This window comes from Gigantopelta aegis, chromosome 7 (assembly GCF_016097555.1).
Source record: "Gigantopelta aegis isolate Gae_Host chromosome 7, Gae_host_genome, whole genome shotgun sequence".
NCBI lineage: Eukaryota > Metazoa > Mollusca > Gastropoda > Neomphalida > Peltospiridae > Gigantopelta > Gigantopelta aegis.
Genome location: NC_054705.1, coordinates 40,074,125 through 40,096,883, shown reverse-complemented (window position 1 = coordinate 40,096,883; position 22,759 = coordinate 40,074,125). Strand labels below are relative to the sequence as shown.

General features: G+C 40.9%; 1 protein-coding gene across 1 annotated transcript in view; it reads right to left on the bottom strand.

Moving 5' to 3' along the window:
- The window catches only part of LOC121377253, a 32,363-nt gene extending 14,364 nt beyond the window's left edge, over positions 1-17,999 (bottom strand). Inside the window, exons 1-2 of the mRNA XM_041505172.1 lie at positions 17,390-17,999; positions 14,108-14,333 (exon numbers count right to left, since the gene is read on the bottom strand). Of these exons, the coding sequence (XP_041361106.1) occupies positions 14,108-14,205 (98 nt within the window). The 5' untranslated portion in view covers positions 14,206-14,333; positions 17,390-17,999. The remainder of the gene's footprint in view (positions 1-14,107; positions 14,334-17,389) is intronic.
- Between the last annotated feature and the right edge of the window lie 4,760 nt (positions 18,000-22,759).

Genomic DNA, 22,759 nt, shown 5'->3' with positions numbered 1-22,759 from the left:
TGTCGCCACTTCATCTACTCTTTCCGATTAGCAGCAAGGGATCTTTTATTTGCGCTTCCCACAGGCAGGATAGCACAAACCATGGCCTTTGTTGAACCAGTTATGGATCACTGGTCGGTGCAAGTGGTTTACACCTACCCATTGAGTCTTGCGGAGCACTCACTCAAGATTTGGAGTCGGTATCTGGATTAAAAATCCCATGCCTCGACTGGGATCCGAACCCAGTACCTACCAGCCTGTTGACCGATGGCCTAACCACGACGCCACCGAGGCCAGTCAGACGTCAAAAGATGCTGAAGACTAAGTGTCAGAATTATGAAAAATTTGACATCCAATATCCAATCAATATGCTATAACAATATTTAGTCTCTGTCTGTGTCTCTTTCTAACTCTCTTTCTCTCCAACTCTCTCTCTCTCTCCCTCCCTCCCCGTCTCTCTTACCAACTCATTCACATACTTTCTTCCTCTCTCTCTCCAACTATCTCCCTCTCTCTCTCTCCAACTTTATCTCTCTGCAACTCACTCACTCTCTCTCTCTCCAACTTTCTATCTTATCTCTCTCCAACTTTCTATCTCTCTCCAACTTTCTATCTCTCTCTCTCCAACTCACTCACTCTCTCCCTCTCTCCAACTTTCTACTCATCGCTCTACAACTTTCTATCTTATCTCTCTCCAACTCACTCACGAACTCCCCCCCCCCCCCCCCCCCCCCTTCTCTCTCTCTCGTCAAAATGATGTTAGACACCACACTGCCATCGTAATGAAATGTACTGAGGTGTTGTCAAATAAATAAATAAATATGTATATACAAATGTACCGCGCTCTCAGCAAATCGAAATGGCGGGATAACTCAACAGTATAACCATTACACACCAAATAAACTTTAAAAAAAAACCCCACTAAAAGTACACTGGTGTCGTTAAACAAACATTCCTTTCTTTTGCTCTCAGCAAGTGTATTGCGGCGACTCGACTCAATAGGGGTGACGTCACGTGCGAGCGCGCCACTGGTGTCCGCCTTATAGTCAACACTCGCCCCAGCCCTTCACCCGGACCGCACTCCGCGTGACATTTGAATTAGAGTCGCCAGCACAATGGCGCGGGGTCAATTAACTCGATGGGGTGTGCGCAGATACGAAATATGACATAATTGAACTTGATGTGAAGTAACCGCGATGCTAACAGTAATACGCTGGCTTGTGTCGTCGGGTGGTTGTCAATTATAAACTATACTAGACAAAAAAAGTTAAATCTTTTTGGCTCAATTTGTTTAATATATATATATATATATATACACACACACACACACACACACACACACACAGCATACATATACACACACACAACATACATACACATCTATCTATCTATCTATCTATATATCTATCTATATATATATATATATATATATATACACATAAACACACACACAAAATAAACTTTTAACTAAGTTTTATATATATATATATATATATATATATATATATATATATATATATATATATATAGATATATACAAGTTTATTTTGTTAAGAACACCACAAGAGCACATTGATCTATTAATCATCAGCTATTTAATGTCAAACATTTTGTAATTTTGACGTAGTCTTAGAGAGAAAATCCACTACATTTTTTTCTATTAGTAGCAAGGGACCTTTTATATGCACCACCCCCAAAACAGGATAGCACATACCACGAGTAGTGGTGCACTGGCTAGAACGAGAAATAGACCAATGGGCCCACTAATGAGGATCGATCCCAGATTGACCGCGCATCAGGCGAACGGTTTACTATTGGGCTTGGTGCCCCCCCCCCCCCATTATATTGTTTAATAAGAATGTTTCTTATGTATTTTATTGTATATAATTATATATTACGTATTACATGTATGCCTATATGTTTTACTATCGATATTGTGATTTTTAAAGGATCTCATAACTCCATAAGGCATTTCCTTTATATTGTTTATTAGGGGGCGGGACGTAGTCCAGTGGTAAAGCGTTCGCTTGATGTTTTCGGTCGGTCTATGATCGATCCCCGTCGGTGGACCCGTTGAGCTATTTCTCGTTCCAGCCAGTGCTCCACAACTGGTGTAACAAAGGCCGTGGTATATACTATCCTCTCTGGGATGGTGAATATAAAAGATCCCTTGCTGCTAATCGAAAAGAGCAGCTCGTGAAGTGGCGACAGCGGGTTTCCTCTCTTAATATCTGTGTGATCCGTAACCATATGTCTGACGCCATATAACCTAAATAAAATGTGTTGAGTGCGTCGTTAAATAAAACATTTCTTTCCTTCCTTATATTGTTTATTAAAGGGACATACCCTAGTTTTTAAACACTAAGGCATATTTTTTACTATGATGGCCGTTTTTGATAACTGAAATCAAACTTTACTTAGAATTTATGGTTTGAATTATCAATTTCTGTACATTCCAAGTATTTTTGATCATCCTGGTGTTTTTAATATCACAAAATGCATTTCTCATATTTTTAAAAACGCACGTGCGTCTGAGAAGTAACAGTTATGGATTTGAGTTTTAGTCTATTTTTAGAGGGTATTTCACCATTTCAAAGTCACAGACTCATGTTTCACTCAATTGTAATTTTATCCAGATGTGTTACAGGTTTGTAGATTAACTAAAATTAGTGTTAATTTTCACGAGTTGAAACTAGGGTCTGTCCCTTTAAGAATGTTTCTGGGGTGTCTGTCAAGGACAGTGGGTTAGTGGTTAGTGATAAAGAGGAGGATGTAGAGGTCTTACACCTACCTACCCAGTGAGTCGTTAAAACTCGCTCTGAGTGAGAGCCGGTACCGGGCTGCGAACCCAGTATCTACCAGTCTTATGTCCGATGGCTTAACCACTACATCACCGAGGCCGGTATGAGTATTTAACGACACCCCAGGCCATTCAGTGATTCTCGAACAAGGCACCCGTTCTCGTACGAGACAGTCGCGTCGTGTGTCGGCGTCTTTATTGGAGGTAACCGCATGGAAAGGTGTATTTTGAAACCGTTTCAACTGTAAATTAAATTTCACTGAGGAATTATTATTAATATATATATATTTTTTTTTAAACAAATCAAATTCATGTCGCACGTTATATTAAAAATAACGCCGTTGCTATTATTTCGTTTGTGGTTTTATTTGATTAATGTTACAAGTTTTAAATTAAATGTCTATATATAGATACAAATTAGAAACTTGAATCGATTTATAGACATCTATCATTCTGATTCTGGTTATTATTACTTTTTGGATATTGCTTTTATCAGCAAATAAGGAGCGGGACGTAGCCCAGTGGTAAAGCGCCCACTCGATGCGCGGTCGGTCTGGGATCGATCTCCGTCGGTGGGCCATTGGGCTATTTCTCGTTCTAGCCAGTGCACTACGACTGGTATATCAAAAGGCCGTGGTATGTACTACCCTGTCTGTGGGATGGTGCATATAAAAGAACTCTTGCTACTAATCGAAAAGAGTAGCCCATGAAGTGGCGACAGCGGGTTTCTCTCTCAATATCTGTGTGGTCCTGGTCCTTATCCATATGTGTGACGCCATATAACCGTAAATAAAATGTGTTAGTGCGTCGTTAAATAAAATATTTTCTTCCTTTTATCAGCAAATAGTATTGTGTCTATGGAGTACATGGGCATATTAGTTGAATGTATAATGTTTATATTTCAAAGCGAAATCAAATAAACAATTTTGGCGGGAAGCAATTTTAAAGTGACATACTCTAGTTTTTTAAACACTAAGGCACATTTTTCACTATTACAGCCGTATATTATGATCACTGAAATCAAACATTACTTATATTTCATTGTTTTAGATTATCCATTTCCGTACAACCGAAGTGTTTCTAGTTAGCTTGGTGTTTCTAATACCAAACTTTTTTTTTCTCATATTTTTAAAAACGCACGTGCGTCTGGTCCGGTTTTAGTCTATTTTAAAAAACAGAATATTTCCCTGTTTCAACGTCACAGTCTTGTTTCACTCTGTTGTAACTTTATCAAAACGTGTTATAGGTTTCTAGATCCAACTACAATTTAGTGTCCATTTTAACGGGTTGAAATTAGGGTCTGCACCTTTAAATGGTCTCACATGAGACTTCTGTTTTACCCCACCATGTAATGACGCGTTAAGTTGTTAATATAGGTAACGATCTTAAATGTCTCTTCTTCACAAAATTGTATCAAGCGGGACACGAAACACGCGAAGTGTCAGACAGAAAGATCGCAGACCGTGGGTGATGTGAAACATAGTCAAGACAAATGGGAAAACCAGTTTGACACCATGTGCTAGATTATCGCGCCAAACCGAAACCGAACCCGACTATGGACATGACTAAGCCTTAAACGCCGAGCAATCTAAGGATGACGAATTTGTTTCTGTAACTCTTGACAAATTTAAACTGTACAAAACATTCATCGTATCAGGTGATCCCGCCGAAAAGGGTCGCGGAAAGAAGTGTCTGGTCATGGGAATTTTATTATTGTATACACATTAAAGCCACTTCGTTCTAAAAACAAATAAAGGTGGGCTTATTAAATTAAAATTTAATTTAATTTAATTTATAATTTAATAAATTAAATTAAATTGTACCTTTAAAATAAGTTTAATTCAATTTAATTATGATTTAATATATTAAATTAATTTAAATTGTACCCGCGCAGTGGCTGGTATTACAGACATGTGTTAAAGGCGCAGACCGTACCTGTAGTTTTAACCCGTAAAAAATGGACACTAAGTTTAGTTAATTTACAAACCTGTAACTCATTTGGATAAAGTTACAATAGAATGAAAGAAGAGTCTGTGACGTTAAAACGAGAAACATCCTTAAAAATAAACTAGAACTCGAAATAATAAACTGCTACTTCTCAGACGCACGTGCGTTTTAAAAAATATAAAAAATGCAATTTGTTTTTGGTATTAGAAACATCAGGATGACCAGAAACACTTCGGTTCTACGGAACTGGATAATCTAAAGAATAAAATATGAGATCACAAAAGGCTCGAATAGTGAAATATATGCTGTAGTGTTTAAAAACTAGGGCCTGTCCCTTTAAATATGTATTCTCAAATCAACATCACTGGCAGGATTCTGCAAGTAAGGTTTTGATTGGTGGACATGAGCTCCAACTGGCTGGTGTTAGATCCACATGTAATAGTGGATCTAATTTTAATTAGATTGTTGTTTAACGACAGTAGAGACAAATTTATTAAACTCGCAATTCTCCTATCTCGCAGTACAAATAGACTTACAAGTTTGTTGTGTTTAACGGCACCACTAGAGCACATTGATTTATTAATCATCGGCTACTGGATGTCAAACATTTGGTAATCTGACATATAGTCTTAGAGAGGAAACCCGCTACATTTGTTTTTCATTAATAGCAAGGGATATTTTATATGCACCATCCCACAGATGGTGCCTAACACATACCACGGCCTTTGATGTACAAGTTGTGGTGCACAGCCCAATGGGCCCATCGATGGAGATCGATCCCAGACCGACCGCGCATCAAGCGAACGCTTTACCACTGGGCACTGAGAGAGACAGACACACACACAGACAGACAGACAGACATAAAGAGTCACAGACGATACCGCTGCTGCCATACCGGCTACTGCTAAAAAAAAAAAAAAAAAAAAAACCCAGCAAGGGCTGTTTTGTGTGCTCTTTCCCATTTGCAGGATGCAATATATAAATAAACAACAATAAATGTTTAAAAGGTTTATTCGGAATCATATCTTAACAGAAGCTCTTTATATAACTATCTTTCTTATTTACAAACAAATATGCGAGCGGCAGATTTGTACAGCCGAAAATATCCTTTATCGTGCAGAAAACAATGATTATTGTTGATACGAAAACCCAGCACACCGCTCGCTGTGTCTGTAAACGTCGCTGCCGAAAAACTCGACTCGAGTTGTACTTGATTTACAAGCGAACATTTCTACAAGTTGCTATTTTCGCAGAGGAGGATCTAAATCTTTCGATGAGTGGCAGGTTTAAAACATTTCAGCAGGTGCTCCCATCAGCAAGGGAGATAAGCGAGCGGAAGATAAATCTTCAGCAATCGGAGCAGTAAATTGGTCATGATCGTTAAAGGGTTTTAGTCCGCGAGGCGGAGCAAGAGATCGGCTCCGTGGTAGAGCGAGCGCTTGCCTATGAAAGCGTAATGTACAGGTTTTAGACGGCCCCGGGGATTGGGGGTTATGATGGGGTACTGTGCCCCCCCCCCCCCCACCCCTTACTTAAGGACGTCGTGGTCTATATAAATAACATTTTTTAAAATGACTTTAGCAAATCCACCCCCCACTCCGCTAGAGACTGCTCCATCCACTAGGGATTGTGGCCCCCACTCCAGATGTTGTTCCTACGGGCCTGTTTGATTCTGTCAAGCCTGTCTCGGGAGTGGAGTGGAGTGGAGTAGCAGTTCTCATCTCAACTCATCTCATTTTATTTTATTTTATTATATTATTATTTATAATGTTTTTGAAGTGTGGGGGGGGGGGGGGGAGGGGCGGAATTTAGCTCAGTCGGTTGAGTGCACCTCGGTGGATCCATTCAGCTGATTGGGTTTTTTCTCGTTCTAACCAGTGCATCACAACTGGATAAAGGCCGTGGTATGTGCTATCCTGTCTGTGGAAAGGTGCATATAAAAGATCCCTTGCTTCATTGAAAACAATGTACCGAGTCAGAATGACCAAATGTTTGACATTCAATAGCCGATGATTAATTAATCAATGTGCTCTAGTGGTGTCGTTAAAGAAAACAAACAAACTTTGTTCTTTAACTTTTTTCTTTTTTTTAAATTTGAGGGTGTGTGTGTGTGTGTGTGTGTGTGTGTGTGTGTAGCCCAGTGGTAAAGCGCTCGCCTGATGCGCAGTCGGTCTAGGATCGATCCCCGTCGGTGGGCCCATTGGGTTATTTCCCATTCCAGCCAATGCTCCACAACTGATATATCAAAAGCCGTGGGATATGCTATCCTGTCTGTGGGATGGTGACAGTAAATAAATCTAGTGACTAGATGACGTATAGATAAGTCTAGCTCATTGTGTACTAGTAGATATACGCAGCAGGACCGTAAATAAATATAGTGACTAGATGACGTCGAGGCAAGTCTTGCCCATTGTGTACTAGTAGATATACGCAGTACGACAGTAAATAAATTTAGTGACTAGATACGTCGAGTTAAGTCTAGCCCATTGTATATTAGTAGATATACGCAGCAGACAGTAAATAAATCTAGTGATTAGATACGTCGAGGTAATTCTAGCCCATTGTGTACTAGTAGATATACGCAGTACGACAGTAAATAAATCTAGTGACTAGATACGTCGAGGTAAGTCTAGCTCTAACCCATTGTGTACTAGTAGATATACGCAGCAGGACAGTAAATAAATCTAGTGACTAGATGACGTCGAGGTAAGTCTAGCTCATTGTGTACTAGTAGATATACGCAGCAGGACCGTAAATAAATCTAGTGACTAGATGACGTCGAGGTAAGTCTAGCTCATTGTGTACTAGTAGATATACGCAGACAGTAAATAAATCTAGTGACTAGATGACGTCGAGGTAAGTCTAGCCCATTGTGTACTAGTAGATATACGCAGAAGGACCGTAAATAAATCTAGTGACTAGATGACGTCGAGGTAAGTCTAGCCCATTGTGTACTAAATCTAGTGACTAGATAGATAGTACGCAGTACGACAGTAAATAAATCTAGTGACTAGATGACGTCGAGGTAAGTCTAGCTCATTGTGTACTAGTAGATATACGCAGCAGGACCGTAAATAAATCTAGTGACTAGATGACGTCGAGGTAAGTCTAGCCCATTGTGTACTAGTAGATATACGCAGCAGGACCGTAAATAAATCTAGTGACTAGATGACGTCGAGGTAAGTCTAGCCCATTGTGTAATAGTAGATATACGCAGCAGGACCGTAAATAAATCTAGTGACTAGATGACGTCGAGGTAAGTCTAGCCCATTGTGTACTAGTAGATATACGCAGCAGGACCGTAAATAAATCTAGTGACTAGATGACGTCGAGGTAAGTCTAGCTCATTGTGTACTAGTAGATATACGCAGACAGTAAATAAATCTAGTGACTAGATGACGTCGAGGTAAGCCTAGCCCATTGTGTACTAGTAGATATACGCAGCAGGACCGTAAATAAATCTAGTGACTAGATGACGTCGAAGTAAGTCTAGCTATGGCTCATTGTGTACTAGTAGATATACGCAGACAGTAAATAAATCTAGTGACTAGATGACGTCGAGGTAAGTCTAGCCCATTGTGTACTAGTAGATATACGCAGCAGGACCGTAAACAAATCTAGTGACTAGATGACGTCGAGGTAAGTCTAGCTCATTGTGTAATAGTAGATATACGCAGACAGTAAATAAATCTAGTGACTAGATGACGTCGGGGTAAGTCTAGCCCATTGTGTACTAGTAGATATACGCAGCAGAACAGTAAATAAATCTAGTGACTAGATGACGTCGAGGTAAGTCTAGCTCATTGTGTACTAGTAGATATACGCAGACAGTAAATAAATCTAGTGACTAGATGACGTCGAGGTAAGTCTAGCTATGGCTCATTGTGTATCTGCCAAGTGGCGGGCTGCACGAGTCAATGGGATTGTAAGTATACGACTACTTGACACTTCCGACAACACGTCACGGTCACACACGTAATCGTCATCTTGCTAACAGCTCCCACACCGCGGCGACTCTCATGGTGGTTGTTGGAGCCACAGGCGCGGATCTAGGTGGTGGGGGTGCTGCTAGCCCCGAGTACTCTGACCATAAAAAGGGGCGGTACGTAGCGCAGTGGTAAAGCGCTCGCTTGATGCGCGGTCGGTCTAGGATCGATCCCTATCGGTGGGTCGATTGGGCTATTTCTCGTTCCAGCCAGTGCACCACGACTGGTATATCAAAGGCCGTGGTATGTGTTGTCCTGTCTGTGGGATGGTGCATATAAAAGGTCCCTCGCTACTAATGGATAAATGTAGCGGGTTTCCTCTCTAAGACATAATGCCAAAATTATCAAACGTTTGACATCCAATAGCCGATGATTAATAAATCAATGTCGTTAAAGAAAACAAACTAACTTCTTATAATCTTCGCCAAATATTCTTTGGGCCTGGCGAGGGTCGCACACTTCCCATGCAGCACCCTAAACCGAGTTTAACGACACCACTAGAGGACACTGATTTATTAAATCATCAGCTATCGGAGGTCAAACATTTGGTAATTTTAAACATATAGTCTTAGAAATGAAACCCGCTTCATTACCGAACGGCAGCTTAAACACCACACCACCTCCTCCCCACCCTCTCCTCCGAGCTTCAAAATAAACCTCTGAACATCCAATTGCCAACTGCTAAGGTCGTGGAGGCGGTAAAATTCCAGATCTGAATTTCCTTGGGAGAATTAACAAATTGAACGCAAAATGCTTAATCGATGAAAAAGAAGACAAAAAAAACACAAAGAAGACGTGGACGAGGATGAAGATAATTACGAGGAAGAAGAGGAACACGAGAAGAAGAAAAGAAAAAGAAGAGAAGAAGAAGAAGTGATGATGAGGAGGAGAGGGTGAAAAAAGGAGAACGATTCACTGTTTAACGTAGGCCTCTGCTCAGCTGGTGTTTCTGGTCAGGTCAGGTCAGGTCAGGTCAGGTCAGGTCAGATCAGAGTGTTAAGCGTGCACATTCAAAGCAAGCTGTTGAAGCGCACACCTGTCATGTGCACAGGTGCTGGCCTCGGCCGGCTCTTCTGTCCAGGACAGAAAAGGAGTGAAGTGGGTTGGAGGAGGGGCCGCCTGCACTGGCAGGTGCAAGGGAGCACCAACAGTCCGACCTGGGTCGGTAACAGGTGGAGGGTGGTGTTTCTGGTGGAAAGTTCCTTATATATAGAATGGAGCACATTGATTTAATTAATCATCTTTGGATGTATCAATCTAATTAAAATTAGCTCCACTATTACATGTGGATCTAACACCAGCCAGTTGGAGCTCATGTCCACCAATCAAAACCTTACTTGCAGAATCCTGCCAGTGATTTAAAAATAATTTGAAAACATTCTGAATTATCCTGAGGGTATACATGTTTCGTGTGAATTACGAATGCCTTAAAACATGTTTTATTTTATAAAATAAATAATTTGTAATGTAAAACTGAAGACTGATTTAGTTAGTTTTTTTTTTATAAATCAATAAATAATTTTTAATGTAAAATTGAAGACTGATAACCCACCCCGTACGTATTGGTATGGTTCGCTGTACTGCGGCCACTAAAATGGACTCGCCCGATATTTTTAGAATTTGTATGCTCCCAAATAACGTTATAAAAGGCGAAGTGTGATTGGTCAATATTTAAATTATTATTTACAGACGAAATGTTACCTGGACATTGGGGACTACGCAGTGTTGTTAGCAATCCGATTAAAATTAGTTCTACTGGTCTAAATAAGGCATTCGTAATTCACGTGAAACATATCGTATACCCTCAGGATAATTCGGAATGTTTTCAAATTATTTTTAAATCACTGGCAGGATTCTGCAAGTAAGGTTTTGATTGGTGGACATGAGTTCCAACTGGCTGGTGTTAGATCCACATGTAATAGTGGAGCTAATTTTAATTAGATTGTTGGATGTATATATCTATATATATATATATATCTATATATATCTATATCCATCTATACATCTATCTATCAGTGTAGCTGCCCTTTTTTCAACGTGGAATCCCCTCTCTTGGCCTTAGGTCTTTAACATACTACTAAATTACTTTTCCAAATTCCGCCCACTTCAAACTTAACTCCCTCTTTCCGTCCCGGACTTAGTCACTGGCGAAGTTAAGAGATTAAGCCCGTGAGGGGCGTGTTCGAAACCTTCCTGGTATATGAGCACGTTAAACTAGTTGCCCATTTACCTTACCCAATGGCGTAGCCAGCATGAGGCAGACGAGGCGCTTGCTTCGTCTGAAATTTCCCCAGATTTATTTTATTTTTCCCATGACACTGATATTTATTTTACAGGTCTGGGTTTTTCTCGGCGTTTTTTTCTCTCTGGCTAAGCCCCAGTTACCTCTATCTTGAAAAACACCTATAACCGACCCTTGTCGGTGGTGACACTTCTGTTGTTTACGGGGTCTAGCCTGACTGGCAACAAACACCCACCCAGTGACCGGGGTCACGTGCGATTGCGTGAACAGTGATGAACTAAATATTGACATTCTCGTCTGCTCGTGTCAAAACGCGGTCTTCTGTTCATGAGATACCACGTGACCTGTCAAAACGTAATTTCAATGAGAGGTTTTCTTCACGAGACAGACGTCAATTCCGTAACACCACAAAGATACTGACCTCGATGACCGATGCATTGTGGGATGGACGCGCGCGGATCTAGGAATTTTAATAGGGGTGGTGGTGGTGTATAAATTACAGGAGCGGTTGGAGGATTGTTCTAGAGAGGGGTGTAAATTTGAAAAAAAGGCTCCTAGGGTCTGTCAAAGCACACTAAACAAAAAGGTGATTTGTTTAACGACACCACTAGAGCACATTTATTAATTAATCATCGGCTATTGCATATCAAACATTTGGTAATTCTGAGACACTGGCAACAAAAGAAACACGCTCCAATTTTCCTAATGCTGCAAGGGATCTTTTATATGCATTTTCCCCACAGACAAGGAAAAGCACATACCATGGCCTTTGACCAGTTGTGGGGAGTACACTATCATGCATTATATACTACTCAAAAGAATTTAAGGGTCAAAAATTTATAACCAAATAAGTTTCAGAGTGTATTAGATTGATGATGTAAACTACACCAAAAATTTAATTTATTGTTCTATATTTACAAAAAACCACAAATAAACGTCACTGTATACAAGAAAGTCACATGACATGCTGTCAAAGGTGAAGGTTGTCAAACATGGATTTTACACATTAGAACATTCGTTTAATAGTGTGTGAATCCACCCCTGGCGCGAATACACTCGACACATCGTTGCCTCATGCTGTTCATCAGACGTTTGAAGAACTCTTGGGGAATGGCCTGCCACTCTGCCATAAGAAGTTGACCCAGATCATGAAGGTTGACCGGAGGGGCATGATTATCCCGAACTCTCCTGCCTAATTCGTCCCAGGCGTTCTCTATTGGGGCCAAGTCAGGCGAATATGGGAGCCAAGTCAGGCGAATATGCTGGCCAATCCATCCTGGCGATACCTTGTTGTCTGAGAAAGTCCGTTACCACCCTGGCGCGGTGGGGTCTGGCATTGTCATCCTGCAGAACTGCCCCGTCGCCAATCTGCTGAAGGCCTGGGAGAACCAACGGCCGAATAATCTCATTCAGATAGCGGATTCCATTCATATTGCCATCCACCACATAGAGAGGGGTCCTGTGGTGGGTAGAGATGCCGCCCCACACCATGACGCTGCCACCACCGAACCGGTGACGTTGTCTAACGTTAACGTCAGCGAAGCGCTCCCCAGGACGTCTGTAGACACGAACCCGACCGTCGTTGAACTGGAAACTAAACCTGGACTCATCAGTGAACATCACTCGACCCCACTGAACACGTTGCCACCGCAGATGAAGTGTGCACCAGTGACGTCTGGCCGTTCTGTGACGTGGTAGGAGTGGTGGTCGAACAGCCTGGCGACGGCAGCGTAGATTATTGGCTCTCAGACGATTGCGTATGGTTTGATCAGACACTCGAGTTCCAGTCGCAGTCCGCAGATTGTCACGTAATCGGCGTGCAGTGGTTGTGCGTTGACGTATAGCCACATTGGTGATGTAGCGGTCCTCTCTATTTGTAGTGCTTCGGGGTCTTCCCGAACGTGGACGATTTCGAACAGAATTCATTGCTTGGTACCGTTGCCACAGTCGGCCAACGACACTGACTGACACCAAGTCTCAGAGCAACATTTCTTTGCGTATTGCCATCCTGAAGCCAAGCAATAGCCCTTCCTCGATCTTCGATAGTCAGTTGACGTCGTACCATTGTCGAATTTGGAGTGTGCACCGTACACGAACGCAAGCTCCAATTATACAGAAATTCAGCATTGGGAACATGGAATACACATGCAATGCGTGCAAATGAAGCGCTTTGTGAAAAAGCAAGTTATGGGCACTTAGCAGACCTTTCGATTTCGCCCTAATTTACTGGTAAATGTAAGCATGTTTTCGCCATTAGAACTAGTCGACAGTGTCAATGACAGTGGATTTTAATTCATTTATGGGTTGCTTAGACCCACTTTCGTCCAAATGGAACAATACCATGCGTGACATTATGGTCTAGCTAATATAATTGACATTCGGAAAATAATGTCGAAAATATCGTCTGACCCTTAAATTGTTTTGAGTAGTATATTTATACACAGCGTTTTTTTGTTTGTTATGGTACTTTGAAGTTCGGGGGAACAAGGCTCCATAAATACGATAGTTACGATATCATAACTAAAAATGTCAATATGTGGAAGTCACCGATATCGCAACTAAAAATGTCGATATGTCGAAGTCACCGATATCGTAACAAAATATCGATATGTCGAAGTCACCGATATCGTAACTAAAAATGTCGATATGTCGAAGTCACCGATATCGTAACTAAAAATGTCAATATGTCGAAGTCAGCGCTACGAGGCGGGATCCAACTCATAGTTCATGAGCCAGGATCCAAAATGTGGGCAATTGGTACCACCTGGGGGGGGGGGGGGGGGGGCGAATGCTCATAGCGAGTTTTGTCGAGGTCTGTAGAGTACACGCCGGGTGTGTGTGTGTTGCGTCGTAGGATAGAATTAACTCAGTTGACACTTCTATACTTGGGGTTTTCCCCGTCCCAGGCAGTGCACCACGACTGGTATATCAAAAGCCGTGGTATATGCTGTTCTATCTGTGGGGAAATGCATATAAAATATCCCTTGCTTCTAATGGAAAAATGTAACGGATTTCCTCTATGACTATATATCAAAATTACCAAATATTTGACATCCATGTGCTCTAGTGGTGTCGTTAATCAAAACAAACTTTTTTTCTGTTTTGCATAAAATGTACATCTCTAACATAGAACCATTTCTAACGACCACATACCTGACGTCGTCTCCGGACTGTTGAAACAACACCAACCACAACGTGGGCACTGCCCCGCCCAGGAGTAACAGCAACACTGACGTCACTTTACCCTTCATTTATGCGCATGCGTGTTTGTGTGGGAATTTCAAATAATCTCAGTAGTATCAGCAATTATTATGTTGGCGATTACGTCATCGCACAAGATGGTCGTCTGTCATGGCCACGTGCTCTGGGTGACGTAGTACTGTAATAAAAAATAAAAATGGTTAACATTACATTTTAGCCTCACTAATACAAAAACATCAAACATACAGATTTAGTAACCTCATAATCTCGCTTATAACATTTACTAATACAAACTACTACAGTTTAATGAATTCAGACCCGTAGCATGGTTGACATTATGGGGGGGGGGGGGGGGGGGGGGGGGGGGGCAAGATTCAAAGGTTATTTGCCCGTTACTGTAACTCTCGCCGTTAATCTTGATCCGTTAGTCTCGCTACAACAAGATGTAAAGGTTATAAAAAACCAAAAAACAAACACAAACCCAACAACCCCAAAACAGCCAAAATTATTAGGGTGGGTGAGCCCCCTGCCCCCTGCCCCGGGGGCCTGGAATTCATAATTTCATCTCATCATATCGTAACATTATTTACTAATACCAAATACAAACACAACTACAGTTTTAATAAACTCACAATCTCACATCATCATATTATAACATCATTTACTAATACCAAATACAAACACAACTAGTTTTAATAAACTCACAATCTCACCTCTCCAAATTATAACATCATTTAAATTAAGCAAATCTAGATTTGCGCGAACAAAACGCGAACAAACTGATCGTGCGCACAATTTTACAAAGCCTGCACTTCGTTCAGTAAGAAAGTGCTGAAAAACGTTCGCGTACTTCACGTTAAACCGAATCACTACATCGGAAACCAAGCAAATAGTTGGCGAACGTTAGCGTCATTCGCCCGTCTTTAAACGCAGGCCTGATGTACAATTATAACGTTGCTGGCTCTTCATATAAATCTTTTAAAATCAAGAGCGGAAAAACGTCATTCACAGGAATTATATTTTTATTGCTTTATTACGTTTTTACCTTTTTGACACCGCACCTCTACAAAATAAATCTGCATAAATTATAATCCATTTACGTCAAAAGGGAACCAATGAATTGGCAGTGGCGTAGCGCGGGGAGAAGGGAGTGGGGAGTGGGAGGGGGCACGGGGTCCATGGCTCCCCCAATCAAACCTTTTTTATTTTTTTATTTTACTATATTAAATTTTCAAAATCATACATAGTGTGGGTTCGCTCCACCCCCCCCCCCCCCCCCCCCCCCCCACCCCCCACTCCAATATAAAATCCTGGTTACGCCAGTGTGAACTTACCGGCCTCGGTGGTGTCGTGGTTAAAGCATCGGACATAAGGCTGGTAATGTAAATTAAAAAGAGGAAGAAGTTTGTTTACAAAATATCATCAAATTGCATAGATTAAATCTTGCTTTTTGATACGGGTATGAAGGCAACTGTTGAAACACCCAGAGTAAAGCACATGTAATTCTGCCTTTAGGTGGGACGGGATGTAGACCAGTGGTAGGGCACTCGCCCTATGATTGGTCTGTGTGGGATCGATCCCCTTCGGTGGCTCCATTGGGCTATTTCTCATTCCAACCAACCAGACTGGTATATCAAAGGCCGTGGTATGTGCTATCCTGTCTATAGGATGGTGCATATAAACGATTCCTTTCTACTTTCCTCTGAGACTGTATGTAATAATTACCATATATTTAACATCCAATAGTCGTGATGCGCGGTCGGTCTAGGGTCAATCCCCGTCGGTGGGCCCATTAGACTATTTCTCGTTCCAGCCAGTGCTCCACAACTGATATCTCAAAGGCCGTGGTATGTACTATCCTGTCTGTGGGATGATGCTTATAAAACGATCCCTCGCTGCTAATCGAAAAGAGTATCCCATGAAGTGGCGACAGCGAGTTTCCTCTCTTAATATCTGTGTGGTCGTTAACCATATGTCTGACGCCATATAACCGTAATTAAAATGTATTGAGTGCGTGGTTAAATAAAACATTTCCTTCCTTCCAATAGTCGATAGTTAATAAATTAATCAGTCAATGTGCTCTAGTGGTGTCGTTAAATAAAACAAAGTGTTAACGTTTCTACCATTAGTCTTCTTGTACTGTATTATCGATTACTTTAGTGGACAATGCAAGTGAAGCTGCATATATATTTTCCACCCCTCTATTAAAAATGATATATATATCTATATAGTTTGATGGCAATTTGTTAAGAAACCTTTTTATTTTCATATAATTTATTTAAAAAAACACAAAAAAATAAAACAAAGACAAAACAAAAAAACTGAGAAGATATTTGCGTTAAAACCTAATATGTTATGTGAATTTTAACTTAATTATAGTTACATTGAAATTAACCGATTAAATTTTGATTAAAACGGACTATATGATTACTGCTTACCCGCCAAAAAAAAAATACAATCTTCATTTATCCCCCCAAAAAACCCAAGAACCGCCCCCCCCCCCCCCCCCAAAAATAAATAAATTTAAACAATCAATCCTGCCCACCACCCCCCCCCCAAAAAAAAAACAACAACAAAACAACCCCAAACCACCCAAAAACAAAACAAAACCCCAAAACCACCAGAAAACCAACCAAAACCCCCAAAATGAAACCAAAACCAAAACAAAGTAGTTCCACATCTGCCGACAAACTTAATTTAAATTAGTTTGGTGGCAAATATCTCGGATTCTCGGACTACAAATTTACAATAATTTAGGAAGATAGCCAGGTGGACTCTTAAGTAAGGTAGCTGTTTATAGCGGTGCCACATTATTGAGGTGCCACCTGATACGCACGCACGTTCATTTGTAAATTATTACTGATAGGTTTCCAATAATTACTGTAAGGAATGGTTTATGTACTTTTATATATTGTATTTAATATTATATTTTATTATTGTGTGCATGAGGTCAGACTCAAATAATCTGTCTGTCTGTTTGTCTGTCTAAATAGTTTTGCCATATACACCACCATCACGTGTCATTAGTATACATGATCATTTACATGACCATAACTAGGGAGCGGGGGTGGTGGGTGGTGGTAAGGGATTATGGGAAAGGGGATGAGCAGATGCGAGAAAGATTGAGAGAGAGAGAGAGAGAGAGAGAGAGAGAGAGAGAGAGAGAGAGAGAGAGAGAGAGAGAGAGAGAGAGAGAGAGAGAGAGAGAGAGAGAGATATTACTTAACTACGTACCTCCAGTTTGTTTCTTTTGCTTCCTCTTTTACAAGTTTAAGCAAACGTATGCGTCCCATTCCTACTTGAATAGCATTTCTTCATCTTCTGTAGCGCACGTTTATTCAGTAGAAAGAACACACAGACGCGCGCGCATTGTACCTCAATCCAAGTATACGGATTTTAGACGAAACACACACACATTTCTGTCCCACTCTAACTTACGAGTTTTAGACCATCTCACCAACATGTATTTGCACACTGTAGTACTCAAGCGTAAATCGCGAAGCTTTTCATTCGAACCGACGTCACCGGGTATAGACTTTATCCGGGCTTAAAATAATTTATTTTAAAAACCCAGACAACTCTTTAATGCGTCTACTTTCTGATCTTGAGTTGTACAATATGATAAAATTCAACAAATTCAAACCAATAATATGTTTATTAGCTGTTTCTATTTGTTTATTGCTTAATACGGTTTTGACCGGCGAATGTCTAGCTCAAGGAAAGATATCTTGTATTGCACAGTAAATAAATCAAACCTGACACGCAAGCCGTTGTTTTTCGTATACTGAGCGATAAAGAAAAATACCTCCCACTTATCTACATTATTAATGATCTACGAAAGGCAAAATACGTGTATTTGGCATGTCATAGCTAGAGATTGTGGAGATACAGAGAGAAAAAGAGAGAGAGAGAGAGAGAGAGAGAGAGAGAGAGAGAGAGAGAGAGAGAGAGAGAGAGAGAGAGAGAGAGAGAGAGAGAGAACACGAGACAGACAGACAGAGAGAACGAAACAGACAGACAGAGAGAGAAGAGGTAGAGAGAGATAGTGAGAATGGGAGGGAGTTGAAAGCGGGAGGAAACGAGAGGGATGGAAGAGACACAGACCTCCATGGTAGAAGCTTATGTCTTAAGTAATTTTTGTACAGTTTTTTTTTCTTCCAGATTTCATTTCGCCAGTCTCGATTGTCCAATCATTTCACCTAACTCCACATGTCCATTTCATTGACACGTCAATCAAATCAAAACCCGTAGCCTTCGTTTCGTCGTGTTCGGATAATTCCAACTTTTGTCAACACCGTGAAATTCCCCGGACCTGTCACTTTTGATGGACAATTACAGCAAGCTTTTCGCAGATCCTGCAGGGGGCCCAATCTTCCCGTCCATTACACGTTGACGTACCTTTTGTTCGTCCATCAATAACTAAGAAATGCGTCCTTTATTCTCACCGTGTTCTATAATACGTCCATTTCCGCTTAACTGCGCCCCCTGCCGGTACTAATATGTCGGCGCTGAGTGGTTTTATTAGCTAGTCTTCGTACTTCTTGTAAAAAAATATATATGGAACTAACATTCACTAAAAATAAGGTACCAGCAGTTATTTTTACAACAACAAGTCTGGAGAGAGATAGAGAAAATGCATTCATGATGTATTATAACAGAGCAGACGATAATGTTAAAATTGTCGCGCTTAATTACTCACGGAGATAAAAGAAATTTACGACACTGAGTGAAGTTCTTATTTATGTGGTTCTATCCAAGTATTAGGGTCGTACCTAGCGGAAGACCAGGGGCGGATCCAGGAAACATTTTCCGGGGGACGGGGGTGGGAGGGGGAAACCAATTGGAAAAAGACACATGGGCCGACTCGTTGAAAGGGCATCCCCAGTTGGATCCGCCTCTGAAGGCAAGGGGATTAGTTTCCCATCCTCAACTACCAGAATTCTTTTTTTTTTGAAAATATTAAATCGTCTAACTGTAGAAGATTAAATATTACAGTACCCTGATTCTGAATCTGTTTACCCCATACCCAGTCCTTAGTTGTTTTAAACCAGAAAGAAAGAAATGTTTTATTTAACGACGCACACAACACATTTTATTTACGGTTATATGGCGTCGGACATATGGTTAAGGACCACACAGATATTGAGAGAGGAAACCCGCTTTCGACACTTCATGGGCTCCTCTTTTCGATTAGTAGCGAGGGATCTTGTTTATGCACCATCCCACAGAAAGGGTAGTACATACCACGGCCTCTGATATACCAGTCATGGTGTACTGGCTGGAACGAGAGATACCCCAATGGGCCCACCGACGTGGATCGATCCCAAACCGACCGCGCACCGAACGAGCGCTTTACCACTGGGCTACGTCCCGCCCCGTTTTAAACCAGATGCGCCCCTGACTGATTTATTGAAGGGACCGCCCTGAGTTTTGTTGTCAATAATATATTGCCGACTAACAGAGACTTTTTAATGACTAACATTACATATTATATATCAGTGGCGGATCCCGAAAATCCATTTATGAAGCGGAATGACAAGGGAACTTTGGGGGAGATTTGGAGGGGGATCGTGAAAAAATTAAAATTAATATACAGTATTATAAAATTATAACTGTCGCAAAATGTAGAGCACCCACCCCCACCCCCTAGATCCGCCTCTATATATTTCTACATAAAATATCCTAGGTTGTATATTAAACGTGTTTCCGATCGTCCTAGTGTTTGTACTAGGTCAAACCTGATTTTATTTCCTAATATATATTTTTTTCGTTCGTACGAAATTATTGGAAAAGGAAGGAAATGGTTTATTTAACGACGCACTCAACACATTTTGTTTACGGTTATATGGCGTCGGACATATGGTTAAGGACCACACAGATATTGAGAGAGGAAACCCGCCCTCGCCACTTCGATTAGCAGCAAGGAATCTTTTATATGCACCATCCCACAGACAGGGTGTACATACCACGGCCTTTGTTATACCAGTCGTGGCACACTGGCCGGAACCAGGAATAGCCCAACGGGGATCGATCCCAGACCGACAGCGCATCGAGCGAACGCTTTAACACTGGGCTACGTCCTGATCCAAATGATTTTGAGAAATTATTGGGAGACTAAATCCAGTTTAGGTTACTTACAAACATTAGGACCTCAAAACACATCGAATATACAGACACTGATATTCTAAATCCAGTATAGGAATGAATGAATGAATGAATGAATGTTTAACGACACCCCAGCACGAAAAATACAACGGCTATTGGGTGTCAAACTATGGTAATGCAAATAAATAAAGTGATGATCAACATCAATATAAAAATTCAAGGTTTAAACAAAAACAGTGTAAAGAACTGTGCAAAAATACAAATACAAATATCACAGAATTTTACGGATACTGAACCCTACTCTAAACTTCAATTTGTGCTGTATTGGCCATTCTCAAAGAGAATGTTACACCCCTGCACCACGGTGAGGTTACAGCACGCGCAGGGGCCAGTATAGGTTACTTACAAACACTAGGACCTCAAAACACATCGAATATACAGACACTGATATTCTAAACAAAAAGAAACTATATTTATATGTAATTGTAGTCTTTAAAATATTTTACCGGCCTCGGTGGCGTCGTGGTTAGGCCATAGGTCAACAGGCTGGTAGGTACTGGGTTCGGATCCCAGTCGAGGCATGGGATTTTTAATCCAGATACCGACTCCAAACCCCGAGTAAGTGAGTGCTCCGCAAGGCTCAATGGGTAGGTGTAAACCACTTGCACCGACCAGTGATCCTTAACTGGTTCAACAAAGGCCATGTTTTGTGCTATCCTGCCTGTGGGAAGCGCAAATAAAAGATCCCTTGCTGCTAATCGGAAAGAGTAGCCCATGAAGTGGCGACAGCGGGTTTCCTCTCTCAATATCTGTGTGGTCCTTAACCATATGTCTGACGCCATATAACCGTAAATAAAATGGGTTGAGTGCGTCGTTAAATAAAGCATTTCTCTTTTTTTTTTCCAGCACCCACTTTTGACCAGTCACGGAATGCGCAGTTCTAACCAGTTTTAAAATCCAGACAAGAACATTAACTTTCGATAAAGGAGAACGTTTAAGACATTAAAGATTGTCTCCCTTGTTAACAACTGAATTTATCGCAATCGGTTGAGTGCTCGTTTGAGGTGGTTTGTACGCAGGAGTTTAAGTGTGTTTTGTTTAATGACACCACTAGAGCACATTGATTTGTTAATCATTGGCTATTGGATATCAAACGTTTGGTAATATTGACATATAGTCTTAGAGAGGAAACCCGCATAATTTTTCTATTAGTAGCAAGGGATGTTTTATATGCACCATCCCACAGTCAGCATAGCACATACCACGGTCTGGTTTTCTCTCTAAAACTACGAAATGTTTGACATCCAATAGCCGATGATTAATTAATCAATGTACTCTAGTGATGTCGTTAAACAAAAAAAACAAACTTTTATAAAAGATCCCTTGCTACTAATGGAAAAATGTAGCGGGTTTCATCTGTAAGACTATGGGGCGGGACGTAGCCCAATGGTAAAGCGCTCGCTCGATGCGCGGTCAGTCTGGGATCGATCCCCGTCGGTGGGTCCATTGGGCTATCTTTCGTTTCAGCCAGTGCACCACGAATGGCATATCAAAGGCCGTGGCATGTTTTACACTGTCTGTGGGGTGGTGCATATAAAAGATCCCTTGCTGTTAATCGAAAAGAGTAGCCCATGAAGTGGCGACAGCGGGTTTCCTCTTTCAATATCTGTGTGATCCTTAACCAAATGTCCGACGCCATATAACCGTAAATAAAATGTGACGAATGCGTCGTTAAATAAAATATTTCCTTCCTTCCTTCCTCTAAGATTATATGTAAAAATTACCAAAATAATAGTTGACATCCAACAGCCGATGATTAATAAATCAATGTACTCTAATGGTGTCGTTTAAAAATCCCAAAACAAACAAACAACAACGTTTTATCTCAGAACTGGAATGACGCTAAAGTGATTTGGAGAACGATAAGCATGAACGGAACAAGACACCAAGAGTTATTCTTCTTGGATACTTCTACCATTGCCTCGGGAGCATGAAAATTCTAAAAATATCGGGCGAGACTATTTATGCAATAGACGAACTTGTTGGTCTATTTCAACATTGAAAAAACAGGGGGAAAAGTGCAATAATAAACTCTGGATTGTATACTAGTATAAACAGTATTTATGGCTATACCATGACGGGTTTTCTTTCGTCTTGAAACGAATTTTATATAAAATTTTATATTGCAATTAGTTGTTAGTGGCAACGGAGAACTCGTTCTATTGGCAAAGGCAATGATTCCAGCTCTAATAAAAGAATAGATGTTTGGCGTTAAATACCATTATATTGATCATTTTCGAGTTATCTCTCACGGCAGAGAGCAACCATAACCGCCCAAATGTTCATCTAGCTCTCGAAAGGCAGAATACTCGAACTACTGTATAACGTAGTAACGTTGCTGATAATGTTTGCAGTACATAGCCTGAAAGTTGTAGTATTATGACATCATAATGGAAGAACATCACGTGACGTCGGCTTGACAACGTCTTTATGTTTTGT